This window comes from Hypomesus nipponensis, chromosome 13 (assembly GCF_054491055.1).
Source record: "Hypomesus nipponensis isolate SF chromosome 13, ASM5449105v1, whole genome shotgun sequence".
NCBI lineage: Eukaryota > Metazoa > Chordata > Actinopteri > Osmeriformes > Osmeridae > Hypomesus > Hypomesus nipponensis.
In genome coordinates, this window is record NC_140373.1 from 9,016,463 (window position 1) to 9,035,963 (window position 19,501).

At 44.3% G+C, this 19,501-nt stretch overlaps 3 protein-coding genes and 1 non-coding gene across 7 annotated transcripts; 2 read left to right on the forward strand and 2 right to left on the reverse strand.

The window, feature by feature from the left end:
* Positions 1-171: 171 nt before the first annotated feature.
* On the reverse strand, positions 172-12,048 carry eif2ak1 (eukaryotic translation initiation factor 2-alpha kinase 1). 3 transcript variants are annotated; one of them, XM_084670377.1, is made up of 15 exons: positions 11,666-12,048; positions 8,564-8,731; positions 8,114-8,250; positions 7,982-8,025; positions 7,764-7,863; positions 7,592-7,672; positions 7,257-7,356; positions 7,089-7,137; positions 6,627-6,969; positions 6,316-6,412; positions 6,027-6,133; positions 1,945-2,065; positions 1,447-1,526; positions 1,090-1,297; positions 172-439 (listed from the first exon to the last, which is right to left on the reverse strand). In XM_084670377.1, the coding sequence occupies exons 1-15, from the start codon at positions 11,820-11,822 to the stop codon at positions 411-413; spliced, it is 1,821 nt and encodes a 606-aa protein (XP_084526503.1). In that variant the 5' UTR covers positions 11,823-12,048; the 3' UTR covers positions 172-410. The 3 variants fall into 3 exon arrangements, with proteins under 3 accessions (XP_084526503.1, XP_084526501.1, XP_084526502.1); XM_084670375.1 differs by having other exon boundaries at positions 1,064-1,297; positions 11,666-12,044; XM_084670376.1 differs by lacking the exon at positions 11,666-12,048 and adding an exon at positions 10,513-10,612 and having other exon boundaries at positions 1,064-1,297.
* Positions 2,824-5,956, forward strand: LOC146259875 (ankyrin repeat domain-containing protein 61-like). The gene is made up of 7 exons (XM_084670378.1): positions 2,824-2,952; positions 3,231-3,325; positions 3,480-3,651; positions 3,763-3,963; positions 4,229-4,349; positions 4,445-4,532; positions 4,754-5,956. Exons 1-7 carry the CDS (start codon positions 2,824-2,826, stop codon positions 5,235-5,237), a joined length of 1,290 nt encoding a protein of 429 aa, XP_084526504.1. The 3' UTR covers positions 5,238-5,956.
* On the reverse strand, positions 9,705-9,818 carry LOC146259876 (U5 spliceosomal RNA). Its single transcript, XR_014729634.1, has one exon. It is a non-coding gene; the product is annotated as a U5 spliceosomal RNA (small nuclear RNA).
* A 583-nt stretch (positions 12,049-12,631) lies between the features above and the next one.
* On the forward strand, positions 12,632-18,089 carry pms2 (PMS1 homolog 2, mismatch repair system component). 2 transcript variants are annotated; one of them, XR_014729537.1, is made up of 15 exons: positions 12,632-12,792; positions 12,995-13,134; positions 13,256-13,342; positions 13,491-13,593; positions 13,742-13,925; positions 14,126-14,293; positions 14,364-14,461; positions 14,662-14,761; positions 14,856-14,940; positions 15,035-15,187; positions 15,353-16,244; positions 16,445-16,612; positions 16,770-16,870; positions 17,209-17,373; positions 17,632-17,772. XR_014729537.1 is itself a non-coding variant. In XM_084670374.1 (15 exons), exons 1-15 carry the CDS (start codon positions 12,779-12,781, stop codon positions 17,773-17,775), a joined length of 2,607 nt encoding a protein of 868 aa, XP_084526500.1. In that variant the 5' UTR covers positions 12,632-12,778; the 3' UTR covers positions 17,776-18,089. The 2 variants fall into 2 exon arrangements, 1 of the variants encoding a protein (XP_084526500.1); XM_084670374.1 differs by having other exon boundaries at positions 17,204-17,373; positions 17,632-18,089.
* Positions 18,090-19,501: the final 1,412 nt, after the last annotated feature.

Here is a 19,501-nt window from a genome sequence, read left to right on the forward strand (position 1 = left end):
GTTTCACTCATTTTAGTATTAGCTGGAACTTATTGTATTTTCTTACAGAAAATGTTCTCAAACCAAATCTCAATTCTTACAAAAATATGTACTCTAGTAAAGTGTATTTGCATTGAAACCATTTAATGCGTTGATTTCCTAGATTTGTTCCGGAAAAAAATATCCACGAGATACGCTGATAAATTAATCTTTAATGTACAGTGGCCTTGTAACATCCAGCAGACCTCACACACATTTGTCCATTTACATTTCCCAGGCATGCCCATATGTTAAGGTACAGTTGGGTAAAATAAGTTGGAGAGTTTAAAGAGAGTTATGGTCACGTCTGGTCTGACTTGGAGGAGGAAGGGTGAGTGCCCTGCAGCTGACTTATCCGTCTTCTGAGCTGCACAATCTCTGCTTCCTGCTCCTCAACCCTTCTCTGTAAACCATGGATCACCTACAAGAGAAAGAGACAGTGGACACGTCTCCAATCAGTCAGAGAATCCGCTTGTTCCCTGATCCAAGAAGACACAACTGCATAGTTTCTGTAAACCATCAACTGGGAATCTGTATATAGGATTGACTGCCTGATATGCAGATTTTCTGTGTACATGTGTAGCCTAAGTATCTGTGAGGTCAAAGGTCATGCAGCGGAGACTCTCCGAGCAGAATATAGCACACAGCCCAGACAGTTAGGAGACTGTGAGGCAAATTATGGACAAAACAGAGCTTACGTGATTAACGACCAGTTCACCTGCTAGTATGCTCTAGTGAATCAGTGTACTGACCACTGAAGACCCGTTAAGGAAGCAATTCTGTGCATTCTATATCTGAACATGTCCAACAACTGTATTTAAGCTTTCTGAAGAGAGATGTTTGTCACTCATGCCATCAGTATGTCTTGAACTGATTGTTTGATCCGGGTACTCGACTAATAAACCAAAGAATCAAACTCCTTTCCGTTGTCGTGACTCCTTCCGGCCTGCCTTCCTCAGAAACATCCCTATCACTGCCCATGCTTTCCTGCACCCATTGCAAGTTAGGATTCAGCCCTGAGGTCTGTAATCATAGTGTTTCCTACCATGTCTTTGTTGCCGAAAAGCTCACTCTGCAGCAGCTGGGTGGAGCTGGGACGGAGGGAGGGATCTCGTTTGGTGAGCTGCCTGACGTACTTGGCAAGCACGGGCCAGCGCTGGCAGAAGGATTCTGGGACGTTGCCCTCACGGAGGTCCTCGAGGGTCCGCACCCTCTCCATCTCAGTTCCAAATGGCTGAAACAGCTCCAGGGCCACCACCCCTACACTGTACATGTCCGACTAAAAGGCATACCACAGAAATAGGGGTAATGACTATTACTCGACCTGTTGTAAAGTGAATTCAAGTAGCAATTGAATCCTGCAGTCTTTCTTTGACCCTTTTAGTGTGTCAAATTAGTTTAGAATGTAAAACCTATGAATCAAGTTACCTTTGAGTCATAACGAGAACCTTCCCGTTGCTCAGGTGCAGCGTACACAAACGTCCCCACTCCTGTGGTGTGTGAGGAACCTGTAAAGAAATCACAAGGAGTTAGGTATCATGTACATGTAGCGCCATCTAGAGGCGCTTTCATAAAAGGTTGCATTTGAACACAAGCACTTGACTTCAATGACCTTAAAGTTGATGTTGAAGAACCTTTACAATATTCAAAAAGCTTAAAAAATCCATTCTTAAGAATATGTATCTATATATTTCGCTACAACCAGCAGCTCTATAGTTTGTTATGTTGTTTGGCCATTCCACAAAAATTGCATGAGCGTGGTTACAGCTGTTGCCAAGTCACACATGTTATACTGTATATTGCTACTCTCAAGTCATCACAGAAACAGTTGTTCTTAACAGATTTCTCCGATATGAATAACAGTTGAATTAATAAATTGCCATATTTGACTTAATTGATTTTGAACATAGAAAGGTAAGCTCCTACCAGTGTTGTTTGAGGTGGACGGAAGTGGCTCACGGTTGTCCATAATGATATCCCGGCAGGCCAGACCAAAGTCTCCTATCTTCACATTGAAGTCATTTCCATGTAGGAAGATATTTCTAGGCTAAAGAAAAAGAGGAATGTACCTTTAACAAAAGGCACATTGGTCACACACACAACAAATACATGAGGTCATAATGCTGCTGCAATGTTCCAAAAACTTGTGAAGTCAGACATTCAGATAAAAACGCCCTTTTTTTTGTTAAAAAATTCAGAGCTAGATAGACCACATTATTTGTATAATTAAAACAAGTTAAAATATCTTCATGTGTCAATGGGTAACACTCAAAACAAACCCTGTCTGAGTCCATACTGTATGCACTACAGGATACAGAAAAATAACAAGTTACATTTCTGCGATGGACTGCCGGGAGAATTTGATCATGTGCAGTTTAAACTCCATGAGGCCATTGTACAAGAAGAGTCGCAAAGTATCATTAATCTTTTAAAATCACACCCCGTTAATGAACCTATACAGATTTGGAAATATTGCACTGTCTTTTCAGCGCATCAAAAACAGGTGAGCATGTTTTGTTTTCTTTGCGTTTTTTCTCATAAAACTAGTACATGTGTCTGCTAGCGCATACCGATATGGAGCGTCACTGTAGACGACATGAGTGCTTTGACGCACACATAGGCTCCTAGTGGGGATATGATCGACAATTTGACATCAAACGTACAAATCCTCAAGAAAAAACAGAACAGTCAGTTCTGACATACATAGCCTGACAGTAAACCAGAAAGTCAACATTTCTTATTAGACTATTTAAGCCTTCCACTTGGTTTACCAACCATAAACCGGGCTTTATTTTCTAAAACAGTATGACAGCAGTCAGAGCAGTTGAATTGTATTCCGCGATTTTATCAGAAGACGCTTCCCTTATTGTTGATATTGCAAAAAAATACGGGACCAACTTAATGATCGATGGAGCAAAATCCAAGCTGTCAAAGGTAAACAGAGTTCTTCACGTGAAATTGTTTTTTTCTTTGTAGTCTAAATTTGCTTCAAAATAAGTTTAAAAAACATTAGCGCTTACTGTAATTTGTCACTACTGACAACCACAATAATAACCACTAAATTTAATGAACTGTTATCGCAAAACTCTTTTTTTTTTATCAGGTGAAGATAATAGCGTGAAGAATACATCAAAACAATTCGAATTTTAAAGTTTATTTTCTCAACGTGCTTTGCATATTTGGCCAAGTTGTTTCTTGTTTTATGCCCCCAGGGTCTTGCTATCCTCCCTCTTCACTTGGCAGCCTCGTATAGGAAAGTTCATAGTATAGAGACCTTATTATTGGCGGGAGCCAATCCCGGAATTAGGTAACCCACCACCATTTATAAATATTGTTCCCTAAAGTTTTCAACTATCCTTCGATTATTGTATGACCACATATTTCACAACAACCTTGATTTATTCACCATTGACCAATTCATCCAACCAATATATTGGCCTTTCATCTCCTCTCCTCCATAGGGACCAACAGGGTCGTAATGCCCTCCACCTGGTCATCACCCACTGGCCCTACATCCATGCCACCTGGCCCGCACCACAATCACGTTTTCAGACCGCCATGGCCAGCATGCAGAAGAGAGCAGAGGCCTGCCTACAGGTGCTCTGCAACCATGGAGTCGACCTCAACACTGTGGTGAGTGACCACACTAGCCTCCAAGATAGAAAAAGTGCTATTAAAGAAGCATTTTTTCACACTGCCGAATGACCTTCAAGACAGTCCTGTGTTCTGCATCATGTTCCCCAGGTGGACAGTGGAAACCGCCAGACAGCCATGCACCTGGCCGTGCGCTTTTCCGCTCTCTCCGCCATCCACATCCTGGCCAGCCAAGGGGCCGCTGTCAACACCACAGACCTGTCCGGCATGACGCCCCTGCACATGGCCGCCGGCATCCTCAACACAGAGATTGCCGTTTGCCTGATCAAGCTTGGTGCAGATGTCAACAAGGTTCTTTTGACCTTTTTCTGCATTATGTTCTTGCTGCTGCTGTTGTGCCTGAGCAAGTCTCTACCTGCCTCCCTTAGATTTATACTGATGTCCTCTGGGGACAGATTTCCATACAATGGATCCAAAAATAAATGGGGTCTTACCTGTAGCCATCCATACAGTATAAATATGTATACAATTTTATATATATATATATATATATATATATATATATATATATACACAGTATTATAACCAAATAAATGACGTTGTGTTTGATTTGAAGGCGGTGAGCCATTCGGGAAACAGACCGCTGCACCTGGCTGCCCTGGCGACAGCCTGCAGGTCAGTGAAGAACATGGACACTGCACTGAGATGCATCACTGAGCTGCTGGACCAGGGGGCAGGTAAGGGCCAGGAATACGTACCTCTGGGGTCGAAACACACACAGCGCATAAATCCACAAACCACAACACATCAGCGCTCTTCTCCGCCTCCGCAGAGGTGGATGCCGTGAACAACGTGGGCCGGACGGCCCTCCACGAGGCGTGCAGCGTGGGCAAGGAGGCCGTCGTCAACCTGCTACTGAGGTACGCAGCTCACAAAACACCTCAAACGTCCTTGAAACTCAAACATCCGACAATACTTGGGGCGCACTGGACCCATTTACTCATTATCTTGAAAGCAATGAAACAGTCAGCCAAAAAGGCCTCCAACAAAAAGAAATCATACGTCTCCTGTGTCATTTACAGAGTTGATGTTTGTTTACAATGTTACCTTTCAAATAATGGGATCTCTGTGTTTGGACCAGGCGTGGTGCTGACATCAACAAGCAGACGCCAGCTGGGGAAAACTGCCTCTTTCTGTTCCTGGACCATCGGCCCAACCTCTGCCACACCTCCCTGCTGGGCTGCCTGCTAAGCCTCACCTCCCCTCTCACCATCGCCAACGGGGCGGGCCTCCAGCCCAGCACGCTGCTGCTGCCCCAGTACTCCCTTCAGCGGGAGCAGCTCCTGGCCCTGACCCGGCACCCTCGCAGCCTCATGGACATCTGCCGGATCCAGGCGTTCCAGTCCTACGGCTCGTCACGCCACCAGGCCCTGGCGGAGCTCCTCCCTGAGAGGCTGCACCGCTACGTCCTCTGGGGGAGCTCCTGTGACATCAGCTTTGTCAGCGACGATGACACTGCCAAGTCCGGCAGCTGGTCAGACTTTTTTCATCGCGAGGAGCCGCCGGTGAGGGCCACCTCTCTGGACGTCCCCGCACCAGAGCGCCACAGAGCCTCGGAACACTGACACTTTCCGGACATTCTAGCAAGTTCCACGGAGGGGGATGCATGACCCACCTCATTAAACTCTTTTCTGATTCTGTTGTTTGAAACTTAAATTCTACCTAAATGCCAGTAAAATCATAATGAACCGAAATGGTGTTCTACTTCGGTTCCAGGAATGTCACGATTAGGGCTGTGAAAAATTACGCGTTATGATTAAATTAGAGGATTAATTCGTTATTTTAGTTTAACGCATTTAACATAATATACCCACAATTCCACCCTATCTGCAGCTTCTGGATGAGAAGTTTGTGTTCCAAAAAAACTATGATGGAACATCCAATAAAACCAAAGTGATATGCACACTCTGCGGGAAGACGTTATCGCTCTGGATATGAGCGTCTGCTAAATGACTGAATGCTAAATGACTGAATGTTATCGTTTCTTGAGCATCAAGGTACCGCAACATCAAAGACGCACACTAATGACAACAATTTGGAAAATCGGTAATATGTAATTCATCATGATTAATCCACAGAAACCTGTGATTAATTGAAAATGTTAATCATTTCACAGCCCTAGTCACGATTAATGATACACACTGGACATAACATAAGTTATAATCAGCTGAACCACCCCACCAATTTCTTTTTCTTCTTAGTACAGGGTACTTGTGGTTACATCTGTTTTTGATATTGTATGTATTGTGATAGTGTTATTACTGTTAGTATTTTGTATTTTTACTGCTGCACGACAAATTGCCCCTCTAGGGACAAAATAAAGGTTGTAGTTTTTACTGGACACTGCTCCTTACCTTCAGGTCTCTGTGCATGATCCCCCTGGAGTGAAGGTACTCCACACCTTCAAGGACTCTCTTCAGGATGCTAAGAGTCTTCACTGTGTCCACACAGTCGTACGGGTCTGAACACATCAAGCCCAGCAACGCTCAATACACAAAAGTCTTACTAACCCTGACCTAAATGTAATGAGTACATGTCAAACGAGACAAGGTGTATGTACTTCAGTCAAAACGCGGCTTGTTTGAATTGCAGGATTTCGAAGTGGGAAGCGTGTTGCTGAGTAGGGAGCAACTGTATGTTTACCTGCAGAGCTGCGCCTGGTGTTCCTCTCAGAGATCCAGTCTTTGAGGGAGAGCTCACACAGCTGCATCTGAATGTACAGCATCAGGTGGAACTGCACCTAAAACATGATCCAAAGGTCCACAAGCCAGGTTATATCCATGCTGTACTCCAATCACGTTGTTTTATGCTCAGATGTGATTGTTTTGAGCTGCATTAGGAACGAGTGTAGGTGCAACCTACTGCAAAGCTGCATCCTACCCCAGTCCTAATCCGTACCTTGAAGCGATGTCGTCGAGTATCATGAAAAGCACTGATGACATCATGTTTCTCACCTCCATGGACGAGTGTTTATCTGTCCACTTCTGGCTGTCCTTGTCAGGGCAGGAGTTGTTGTTCACCTCCAGCCCGTTGGAGTCGTCCTCTGTGACTCCCGAGCCATCCCAGCTCACGGCTGGACACGGCTCCTTCAGGGGAGGCCCCACACCCTGGCCCCCCCTCCCCAGGAACACACAGGGAACGTAGTTGTCTGGGACGAGCTGCATGGGTTTGGGGCACACTGCCTGGCTGGTCTCCCCCTGCTTGGTCGGGGATTTAGACGCTGCTCGGTCCCTGGAGCAGTTGGAGCTCTCGAAGACGATGGAGGAGCCATTGCTGCTAGCAGAACTGTCCTCAGTCCTGGGAGGTTGAGGGGACAAAGCAGGCTCACGGTCAGATGCCAACTGGTTCATGAATGTTGATGCTGTACGTCTTTGAGGAGGTGTGGTGTGGGATGTGCAGTGATAAGTAGACCTCACCTCTCTAGCAGTGCAGGGGACTCCAGTGCTGGGAGGACTGATTTGAGCTCTGGGGGGGGGGGGGGAGAAAGTTAAAAATTGAGCTTTTAATTTCTAAAAAGACCGACAGGTGCACAGTTGCACATTGTTATTTTCTAGGCTAGTGCGTGTGGGTGAACTGCTCCTTACTGGTGGTTCTGTTGGGCTGGACGTGCTCCATCCAGGCTGTGTGGTAGCCCACCACATGGGGATGCTGAAGACTGGACAGCACTTTCACCTCCCTCAGGACCTGAAACAAAGGCAGGAGGGTAGAAGGTTAAATAAGATTTAACAAATGTTGAATAAAGGAAAAAAGGAAAACACTTTTTGTGTCCTGCATCGAGTGAATGCCACCGCCCAGATGATAAAGATGGTACAAATTATAGTAAGTAGGGAATGATATGTAAAATAAATATTTTTATTGTGATTAAAAGTGCTTTTAATCAACTTGACAAAGAATGTTAAACAAATGTTTTAATCAATACCTTCATACAGTCCTCCCTTGAAACATTCTTTATCAGGATTTTCTTAACAGCATAATTCTGGCCATCAAGCTTGTTTGTCACCTACAGAGAATCAGGGTGCATAGAGAGTTAATGTCATAGTCATGTATGGTTTTCATATGCAGTCATTTTTATTTTCCTTTTATTTGATTACTTTAAAGACTTTGCCGTATGATCCCCTTCCAAGTTGAGAGATCTCCTCAAACTCGCTGAGGTAGCGTGAGGTCTGTGCCTGGAAGAGGCCCTCTTTTGGTCTAGAGAGAGATAAGAGACACTATCATGTAGAGAAGGCCCCATGAGTCAGGCAACATTAGAACATACACCAAAAACACAACAATCACACAACTCAATCTAGCCATAATCAGAATTTACCTCAGCGTAAGGCTCTGGATGTCTGTGTTAAGGCATCTTTGACCCTAAAATGACAATTTAAAGACATTTACACCGAAAGTAAAGAAGATGAAAGGAGGTAGAAGAAGATGTTTGTGAGGTGCAATGTGTTACCTGAGGGAACAGGGAGTTACTGGCAGCGTGGAAAAGCTCTGTGAAGGCTCGGTTATGTTGGAGTCTGACCGTGCTAAACTCATCACTGATGGCCAATGGGGAGAGAAGGTTCATTGCTGCGAGGCGCTGACCAATGACTGAGGGGGGGAAGATAGAGAACAGGCTCACAAATCAAGTGTCCAAGGCTGTTTCAATGTTGAACATTCCTTATTAGGAATGATGCCCACCAAAAAGTGCATATTCGCAGTGCAGATTGGGGGAAGTCCATGAAGTGTAATGAAGCTTTGCTGTTAATCAAATTTCAAACTTTTGAAAAGAGATGCAAAACTGAAAACAGCCTGCCTTGTTTCACTGTAAAAGTGGTTGCCTATACTCTGTAATTTCCACTATGTAATTTCCACGCTTTTAAAACTTTTAACAAAACATTTTAAGTCTGCATGTCAGCCTTACCTTTGAACAGCATGTGTGAGCGAGAGGGGTCCCTCTCGTAGACGAAGCAGAGGTGCTCCAGCAACGAGCCGAGCAGCAGGTGGTTGGGGATGGCAGACGCAAACTCCTGGATGGATGGGTACTGCTTCCCCGCCATGAGAGCCTCACAGTTACTGCTGCTGTCTGAGGCTGAGCACAGGAAGGAGTTCTGAGCATCAGCCTACTGGCATGACAGGCTAGGAGGCTAACTAGATCATAATCGGGTTGTCTCTCTCTCAACTATCCCCTCAGAGGCAGTCACGTTCTCCAGAAAAGATTGTGCCTAGCAGTGTAGCTATTTGTAATATGAAGTAAATACTTATTTATTTTCTAATACACAAACGTAATCTCTAGTTTCAAGTTAATAAAGTTGTGTGAAAACGTGTAAATAAAAGCAGCAACCTGGAATTGTGTATCAAAAAACAATATGGGTGAATTTTGTATCCATGGGATATCATGGGAAACTGCATATGTATCTGCCAGCAGCACACAAACACGCACATTTAGACTATAATGTGGCTTGCAGCATTTCACACCACTGATTAACACTGGGAATACTTATTGTTTTGGATAATTCAGGCCACACCTTGAAAGCTATCGTTTAACTTGCTCTACTAGTATGTGCAGTACAGCCCTGTGCTAGCCTGGCTGCTAGCCCAACTTCGCCCCGCCCACAAAAAAAATTGGTTGGGAAGTTGGGTCTGGAGGGTCTCATATTGGGAACAACTATATAAAACCAGGATCTGGGCGGACCAATGAAATTGCCAGGGCGGGCTTTATACGATGATGGACAGATGATCAACAGTAACGTAATCAACAACGTCACGAAAGAGCCCTTGGGTTTAATTCGTTTTTAAGAAAGAACTTATTACGTTGCTCTGATTGGTTGTAGGTCTGTCCAATTGAGCGTAGAGGCACACCCCATAGTCACAGCCCAACGGAGAGTTTTCAGACTCATACTCTGACTAGAATTATGAGTATGACAACGTCAGGTTAGCCCTCTGACCCCTGATGACGTCTTTTGGCACCTGATAATTCTCCTCAGTTTGAGAACAATGACTAGTAAAATAACTACACCATACACACATTCGCTTACATAATTCATACTTTCAACAGTTGAGGAAGCCCCGCGTGAGCAGGGCATCAAAAAATTGATTGATACTCGTAATGTTCCTCTCCACGGAAATCTTTAGTAAAAGGCGAAAGATTTATACGATCTGAAGAGAAACCAGAGTGTACTAACTATAGCAAGACCGCCTCTACAAGCACATTCTCGGCCATGACATTGCATTCCATGGTTTAATCGTGTTTTCTCAGGATACCCAGGCTAGTACGTAAAAACGTGTTTAAAACGACAGACATGCGAAGTATGTTTGTAAATCCAGTAATAAACGGTTTTGTCTTTGGTCTGCGTACACGCGAATAGCATGATGGGAAGTAACAATTACGTTGCGCAAAACGGAACATTTTTCCGCAATGTAACATAACATAAAAAGTTCTAGAATGTTATTGGGCTGATCGCTTCTGAAAAAACACAAAAACTTGTGTTTTACGAAGACCTATGTTGCTTAAATTCAAGCCAAACCATTACCAGAGCATGTGTATTAGACATTCTCTGCCATTACGTTACAGTGCATGCGCGGTACGTTTACGCCAGTCGGAATCTTGTTCTGAAGCAGACAGCAAAAGTACAACAGCGACACCTATTACTAGAGCTATCTATACGTAGATAACCAGGATGATAGTGCACTATTATTATAGGACTACTTTGATGTGTGTTCCAAGATGCATTGTCTACATTTGATTTTTAGGAGGAAAAAAAAGATCCTCGACCCTTATCCTAGATATAACACAACGTATTATATTAGTTTGACCGTATAACACAATTCTCCACGTAAACCAGACAGTCTGAGCAAATGTATTTATCTTACCTTCAGCAATAACCCTGGCTATCAATTCAACAATGTCTTTCTCCCCAGAGTCCATTTTATCATAGTGTGACATAAGTCACATATGAATGACTTTCAGCTCTACTTGAGATCACACAGTAGTAGGCCTACCCCAGCCATTGACTACCCCCAGCCCATCTTGTCTATGCATGTGAGGGTGTGCTCAGTAGGGAGGCTTATCTACCATTACCAGTCCATTTAGACTGGCCCACCACCCCAAAACTCGTCCTTGATAAAAAGCAGTACTGTGAGGTGAAGAAGGGATTGAGTAACATACCACCTGGCTCTTTGAAAAGGTTCTCTTTTTTAGTTGTTTTTGCATCACTGAGTGCTGCTTCAGTAATGTAGACTCTCTCTCTCTCTCTCTCTCTCTCTCTCTCTCTCTCTCTCTCTCTCTCTCTCTCTCTCCACCTCCTCTGCTGCTCCCCTCGCTCGAAATGTTGTCCTCACTAATAATTCTATAACAACATGGTCTACTCTGCTTTCTCAACTTTGTTCTAATAGTGTACACTGATGCATAATAATCTCCATCCCTCTCTCTCTCTCTCTCTCTCTCTCTCTCTCTCTCTCTCTCTCTCTCTCTCTCTCTCTCTCTCTCTCTCTCTCTCTCTCTCTCTCTCTCTCACACACACACACACACACACACACACACACACACACACACACACACACACACACACACACACACACACACACACACACACACACACACACACACACACACACACACACACACGGACGGATCACAGGGTCAGAGCAGCACTTTGAGCCATTTACTCAATTACAAAACTTTCTCACGCTATACCTTTTAAATCTATGTATAATGCTAGGACAATGGAATTAAAGAAAATAATCATAATAGATTATTAATTTCCCTTTAATTGTGAGATATTTTTTGAACACTGGATAGTAAATAAAGGGCTACTACTGGTAAGTAATGCACCGTATGCCTCAAAGCAAAACGTTTTGTTGATATAACATGTACAGTATGTTGAACAAGCTGAAGTGAATGTCAATCCGAGTTGTAACTGGTGTGTCAAACCAAAGCGGCTGACTCCAACCCTCCACATTCTGTCCAAATGTGGATGCAGCAGGTGAAATTACATTCAGTTTGCTAGCTAGCTACAGTACTTACTGTCAAACTGAATATCCTCTTCATCTTCACTGGGCAACGAAAATACACTTCTCTCGGTTATTGTGGTGGAGGTAAAATTTCGCCGAATCAAAAAGTTGCTCATGCTTCTACTCGAACTTTCCTCAGGTTTGAGCCCCTTCGATGTCGAAGCGAACATAGCGATATGAAGTAAAATGTGTTGTGAATTAGCTCTACTGAGCTAACGCTAGCTAAGCAGTTACCTTCACTGTAAACCATATATACCTATATTTAATTTGCCATATTTCCAATTCGTCTACAGTCTACTCTGTCCCAAACGTTACTTGGCGAGAAATTAAGTCGGATCCCAGCCGGGAAAGGCTTCTGTCAGCCATGCCTCAACAACACGATGAAAGGCACCGTCACCTAACTAAGTGGAGGGTGTGGAGAATAATTCTGTCAATTGCAATGCATATATTATGAGCAAATATTACATTAAAACAGCCTGATCCAATTTTTTTATCACAGTATTTCAGTGTATTGAATAAGGAGATACGTGTGATCCGAATCGTGTTCATCAGAAGGCCTATGTCTGATGATTTTGACACAGTCCCTGATCTCATATGAGCCTTGTGATTCGCTCTTTTAAGATGATGAAATATCAATGACATGAGAAATAAGTAAACTTTTGGAGGTCCCATTCCCCCAATCAGAATAAATGGAAACTATCAAGTGAACAGGAAGTTATTAAATGTGGCATATTCCAATCATAGACTGTAGGCGTCTATGATTCCAATGTTAAAAACGTGAAATGTATTTATCTATGAGCTTCACACAGTTATAAATACGTATCGATAGTAGAAAAAACGCGTTAATAAAAGCTAATATTAAAATAATGAATTTATTTGTAATTATTCGATCAAAGCAAAATTTCAGTCTGCGCTAAAAGTTTGCGTGCGTGACGCTCGTGACCAATCAACACCAACTTCTGGTTGCGCGCGGGGATGTTAGAAGCAGTCTGATGAGCCTGACTGTATCAGTGCATTGCTTCCTCGAGATTTTTCGTCTGTCTCGCTTCAGAATTTACAGTTCATTGCATTGTCCAGTTTTGTAGATAGTTAAATATGGTCTTTAGTCTGTAGATCAGTAGTCAATATGACAGATGCTTGGTAAGTACGCAAATAGCTGTAGTTAAATAACTTAAGCTATTATAACCGACAGATTCGGTAATTATTCACTTTGCAATTTAACTTGATTAGAACAGTACATTACCAAGGACTTTAGATAGCTAGCTAGCTAGCGAGCTACTAACAACTCGCTATCTGCAGCCATGTAACGCTAATTCGGTTGATTCCTTCTCTCTCCGCACAGTGTCGAACCGGCTCAGGCGATCAAGGCCATAGACAGGCACTCAGTGCACCAGATCTGCTCTGGTCAGGTGGTGCTGACTCTGGCCACTGCCGTCAAGGAACTGGTTGAGAACAGTATCGATGCGGGGGCAACCAATGTTGGTGAGTGTCATGATGTGTCTTCGAATAGTGCTACAAAGGTACACAGCTGGGTGGTAAGTACCTTCGGATTGTATTGTGTTGTAGTTTGTACACGGCACTACAGTGGTCTGTCATCCTGCAGACATCAAACTGAAAGACAGTGGAGTAGAGCTGGTGGAGGTGTCTGACAACGGCAAAGGAGTGGAGGAGGCCAACTTTGAAGGACTGAGTGCGTGGCATCTTTTATCCATCACTAAAGGAACTGTGCACTTGCTGTGCTAGTTCCCAAACCTCTGCAAGCACCATGCTGTTTTGTTGTTGGATATTAAGTTGTTTACAAAGTTGTTACAGAGGTGTATCTCTCTCCTTGCCTTAAGCTCTGAAGCACCACACTTCCAAGCTGAGAGATTTCTCAGACCTTATCCACGTGGAGACATTTGGCTTCAGAGGTGAAGCCCTCAGCTCTCTCTGTGCTCTGAGGTAGGACAACTTTTAATCTCAGACTCCCATGCATCCAATAGATGTACTGATAATGTGTTCAAAAAGAGTGCTCATGTTGGTTGCTTCTGTCTCTTCTTCTCTCACTCTCTCTCTCTCTCTCTCTGTCCGTCCACCTTTCGCTTTCCAGCAACCTGAGTGTTGTGACCTGCCATAAGTCAGTTCAGGTAGGCACCAAGCTGGTGTTTGACCACAGTGGTCACCTGCTGCAGCGGTCGCCCTGTCCCAGGCAGCCGGGCACCACAGTCATCCTGCAGCAGCTCTTCTACACCCTGCCTGTCAGACACAAGGAGTTCCAGCGCAACATCAAGAAGGTGGGTGAAAGGAGAAGGGGAGGTATAACAGGGTCTATGTTGGAATACTAGGCCCTATATTATCATGATTACTCACAAACTGTTTTTAGCCCGCTGTATGCTCACGATCTGCATAATCCTTAATGCCGAAGGCCCGTTTGAATATAAGGTGGACAGTTAACGCTGTGTTTACCAAGCTGTCTTTTTTCCCTTCGTGTCAGGATTTCACAAAGATGGTCCACGTGCTCCAGTCCTACTGCATTATCTCCTCAGGGGTGCGCATCACCTGCACCAACCAGACTGGGCAAGGCAAGCGCAGCCCAGTGCTCAACACCAGTGGCAGCCACAGCATGAGGGACAACATAGGGGCCATATTTGGACCGAAGCAGGTAAGAACGTCATCTTCTTTGGATTCCAGAACACCAACGCTGTGGCTCTGACGATTTGTTTCTCCCACAGCTTCAGAACCTCCTCCCGTTCCAGCAGCTATCTCCTACAGAGAACATCAAGGAGGACTATGGGCTGACAGGGGCTGAGCTACCCCAAGAACTGTTCACGTGAGTTATAGGGTTCTCCATACCCACTCAGGTTGATGGGATTGCCGCTGGGTTATTTTGTGTTTAGGTCTGTTTTTAGGTCAGCCTCTCACAGGAGCCTGAAGATGAGCTCGCGAACGATTGGCCTAGGACTTATGGTTCGCTAGGCGCAGTTATGAACTGTCTAACGTAGTTCTTCTTTTGTGGGGTTGTTCTTGCAGCATCTCTGGGTTTATATCCCGGGGGGACCACGGGGTGGGGAGAAGTGCCACTGACAGACAGTTCTTCTTCATCAACAACCGCCCGTGTGATCCTACGAAGGCAAGTAGAACTTACTTTTAACCGATATGAGATATCAAAGTAATTATACGTGGAAGGTTTTGCGTTTTGTATTGACGTGTTTCTCATCTTCTAGGTTTCTAAACTTGTGAATGAGGTTTATCACATGTTCAACAGACATCAGTATCCCTTTGTTGCTCTGAACATAGCTGTGGCCTCAGGTAAACAACGTGCAAAGTAAACGTGACTGTATGGAAGTCCGAAATGTTCTCAGCTTCTATAGTCCACCTGAGTGTGTGTTTGTGTGTTTTCCAGATTGTGTGGATGTAAACGTGACACCAGACAAGCGTCAGATCTTCCTACAGGAGGAGAAGCTGCTGCTAGCCATCCTCAAGAGCTCACTCATCTCCATGTACGAAACAGGCGTCAACAAGTTCAGCCTCAACCACACAGCTTTACCTAGCACCAGTAAGAGCCTTTAAATGATTGTTATCACATATTGTTGTAGTCTGTTATACTTGTTTTGTCTCCCTATTTGTAAGATATTTATTTCTGCCGTTACAGCTGCTATTATCATTGACAGTTTTATAGAATTTGAGTTTTGTGACATTTGTTTTGTCTGTTCCTCCCTAGACTCTTACCGACCTGAGGAGTCTGAAGAAGGATGTCAGGTGGTTCCGTCAGCTGAGAGCGTTCTAGAACCCAAGGACAATTCAGAGGCTGTGCTCCTAAGCCCAAAGTCCTCCTCTCTGAACCTGGCTGGGCTTAAAGCTGCCTTCTCTGTGCACAGCAACCAGGGTACAAGGAGCCCCACAAACATATCCAAAGCTGTCAGTGGCGGTCCCACTCAAAAAAAGCTACAGTCTTTTTTCGGAGGGTCTCAGAAGGGTAACACTCACAGACCATCTTTACACTTCCCATCGCGACCCACCAGAGATGTCCTTAAGGGTTCCCCAGCAGGCCGGTCTGTGTTGGAGGGGTTCAGGTATGGGAGGTCTTCAGACAATGATTTAGACTCGAGTAGAGAAGGCACACCGTCAGAGTGTGACTCTACCACAGCAACCCCTGAGAGCCTGCAAGGTACAGGGTCAGAGTTCAACTCTCCTGATGCTACGGACATCGTCAGCAATCCTGGTACTAAAAACAAGATATTTGATGAACATTTAGACAACGAGAAACCATCCGACTATCATAGTGAACCATACCTTTCCACTGCTACCGCAGACTTAAGCCCTGAGGCCAAAAAGCCTAAGTTGGAGGATGACCGTTTCTCCTCAGACAGCCAGGATTCAGCGCCAGCCTGCATTGAAGGATCTTCTGGCCCGAGGGTGGATGCCCCCAGGCGTTTCCAGAAGAGGATGGAGCCACTGCAGTTTTCCCTTCCAGAGCTGAAGGGGAAGATGTGGAGGCTGCAGCAGAGGCAGAGAGACCGGGACGAGGACAGACTGAGATACAGACGCTTCAGGGCTAAGATTAATCCTGGAGAGAACCAGAGTGCAGAAGACGAGCTGAAGAAGGAGATCAGGTTTGATGCTAGTGGTTGTTCTGATTACTAATAAACCACAAGAAGGAATGGTCATCCTAATTTGGGTTAGTCAAAGTCAAACCCCTTATTTTAAGCCCTCTGTTGTCCAGCTGTATTACTAAAAGTTTACACAAAAATCATGCATAGATGAGCACTTTTATTCGACCGGGTTTAGCATGACCTCTCTCTCTCCTCCATAGCAAAGACATGTTTAAAGAGATGGAGATCATCGGCCAGTTCAACCTTGGATTCATCGTCACCAAGCTAAATGATGACATCTTCATTATCGACCAGCATGCCACCGACGAGAAGTATAACTTCGAGATGCTTCAGCGGCATACTGCTTTGCAGGGGCAGAGACTCATAGTGTGAGAAATCTCAACGATACTCTTAAAGCTCCTACGTTGTTTAATAGTGGAGCGCAGTATCTGTCATACTCAGACTACAGAATCAACACTTGACTGTGTGACAAACACACAGCCACTTACAAATGTTCAACTTCCATCCACTGTCATGTCTTTTTAGACCTCAGAACCTCCATCTAACCGCAGTCAGTGAAAACGTTCTCATGGAGAACCTGGAGATCTTCCGGAAGAATGGCTTTGACTTCCTCATCGATGAGGATGGTAGGAGGACAGCACCCGTCTCATGATTTCAAAGTCTCAGAATGAAACAAATACAATATATGCAGTGTGGGAGTCAGGTGGCAGAGCGGTTAGGGAATCGGGCTAGTAATCTGAAGGTTGCCAGATCAATTCCCAGCTGTGCCAAATGATGTTGTGTCCTTGGGCATGGCACTTCACCCTACTTGCCTCGGGGGGAATGTCCCTGTACTTACTGTAAGTCGCCCTGGATAAGAGCGTCTGCTAAATGACAATGTAAATGTAAATATGCCATCACAGCACTTGCATGTGATGTCGGTCTGACTGGGATCTGGCTGTGTGTCCGCACCCCTGCAGCCCAGGTGATGGAGCGCGTGAAGCTGGTGTCCCTCCCCACCAGTAAGAACTGGACGTTCGGCCCAGGGGACATCGAGGAGCTCATCTTCATGCTGAGTGACTCCCCAGGGGTCATGTGCAGACCGTCCCGGGTCAGACACATGTTTGCCTCCCGAGCCTGCAGGAAATCTGTGAGTGTGATTGGTGATTTAATATGATTTGTATAATATGATCTTTTGTACATATACAAATTTACTGATAGGACACTGAATACCTTTTCAGACCTGGATGAACAATTAAGTTGTATTTATCTAGTCTTGGTATAGCACTACAATAATATCCTCTTAATCCTGGTTGATCTGAGATGTTTGTAAACATGCATGAACTACCGAGCAATGTTGATGAGCTGATGTCTTGTATTTGTACCGGTTCACGGTCTACTTTCTCAGGTGATGATTGGCACTCCTCTGAGCGTCAGTGAGATGAAGAAGCTGGTGCTTCACATGGGAGAGATCGAGCAGCCCTGGAACTGTCCTCATGGCCGACCCACCATGAGACACCTGGCCAACCTGGACATCATCTCACCGGATTGAGACGACAACCCTTCAGACACATGGCTCTCTACCTTTCAACACCAAAGCGAAAGCATCACAAGGTGTCTCGTTCCTAAACTCATCTGTGGCACAGAAATGTACATTTCACTGCATCGCAGTTTGGAAAGTTTTAGTTGCACCTAAGTGAAGCTTGAGCTGAAGAAAAGCACAATAACTGAACTCGTCTGCTAGATCCTGTAAATATATATCTAGTACCAGATGCCTTCACTTGTTTACATTGTGTTATTTCAGCATCAAAATGTTCAATATGTTCACGTATATGCTCATTTTCAATAAAGTGACAAATACAAACATGTTTGGTCATTTTTCTTTTTCTATGATTTACAAAGCAATTTATTTGATTAAGTTTATCTTGCCTTGGATCCACCAAACAAGATTTTTTGTTGTTGCTTTAGACAAACCAATGTCTGCGTTTTGTCTGACTTGCTTCAGGCCAGACCCTGCAGGGGTAAACTACTCAGCTCAGACGCTCCTCAGGTTTTAATATCCACGGGGCTGCTGGACTCAGCTGCGGATGTCGTGCATTGGTTTAATTTTGTCTGTAGAGGGCAGCAGACGAGAGCACACATCATTTACATTTCCCATTGGGATTTAGGAATATCGACTTAACCCTTGTGTTAGCATGTGCAGCATCTCCCCTCCACAATACCATACATGACTCAAGTTCAAAATGCAAACCATTTTAGACAAACTAAACCAAATTTCACACAAAATAAAAATGTCTTAAAAGCATTGTTTCCTAATGGGGAATGTAGTCAGAGGCTACAAAGGTCCTGCAAATGACAGTACCCCCCAGTATTCTTTGCTGAAGCCATGACTGCACATTTCAGTGCCCAACTGGGTTGGGGTCTTAGCTCTCAGATCTGCAGGTCATAGATGTGATATTTTCAGATGTCCAGAAGGAACAAGAGAACAATGATTTAGAAGAGGAGGTATCTGAAGAAGATGGGGAATAATACAACCCAGAGCATGATGCAATAAAACACCTCTACTTTAATAACGAAAACATTTATGACAGGTCTGCTGTAGTAAAGACAAACAGTTGTCACAAAGTTTGTGTATAAATGACAGGTTGTTTCTTCATGCAAAATAGATCAGGGGGTTAACATTAAATTAAGCTGATTTATTTGAGGGGTTTGGTGAAGGTGGGTAATTTTTGACCCTTAGGACAAGGGGAGTATACAGTGTTCAGACTGCACAAGGGTTAATGTGTATCACACAGGCTTATGTGCAGTCTTTTCTGCAGTTTTTGCTGCAGTATTTTCAGGTAGATATACATGTTTAGTGTGTGAAGGTGAGCTCCTTCAGTAGGTAGGTCAAACCAGTGTTTATGTCTGTCCTTTGGGTTTTGTTCACCTTGTATGTATATCATTTATAGTTAAATAGAATAGAATAATCTACTATTCTAAATGTCATTGAATGCTCAATGAAAGTCACATTCGTTATTGAAGGACTATGCACACTCCGTGTTCTACCCATGCTCATTTCAAATGACACCCTGTCGTGTCATCTCATCCAGAAGGACAACGGTGTGACAGTGTAGTCAGCAGCACACCACGGTACCAGGAGACAGCTACCAGGAGACAGCCACTGAAGAGAGAGCTGCTTCCTGACCCTGACTAGGGTCCATTTAGTGAAGTGACTTTGTCCCTTTTCCTGCTAAGGCAAAGAACATGAGATGAAAATGCAGCACAAAACAAAACGA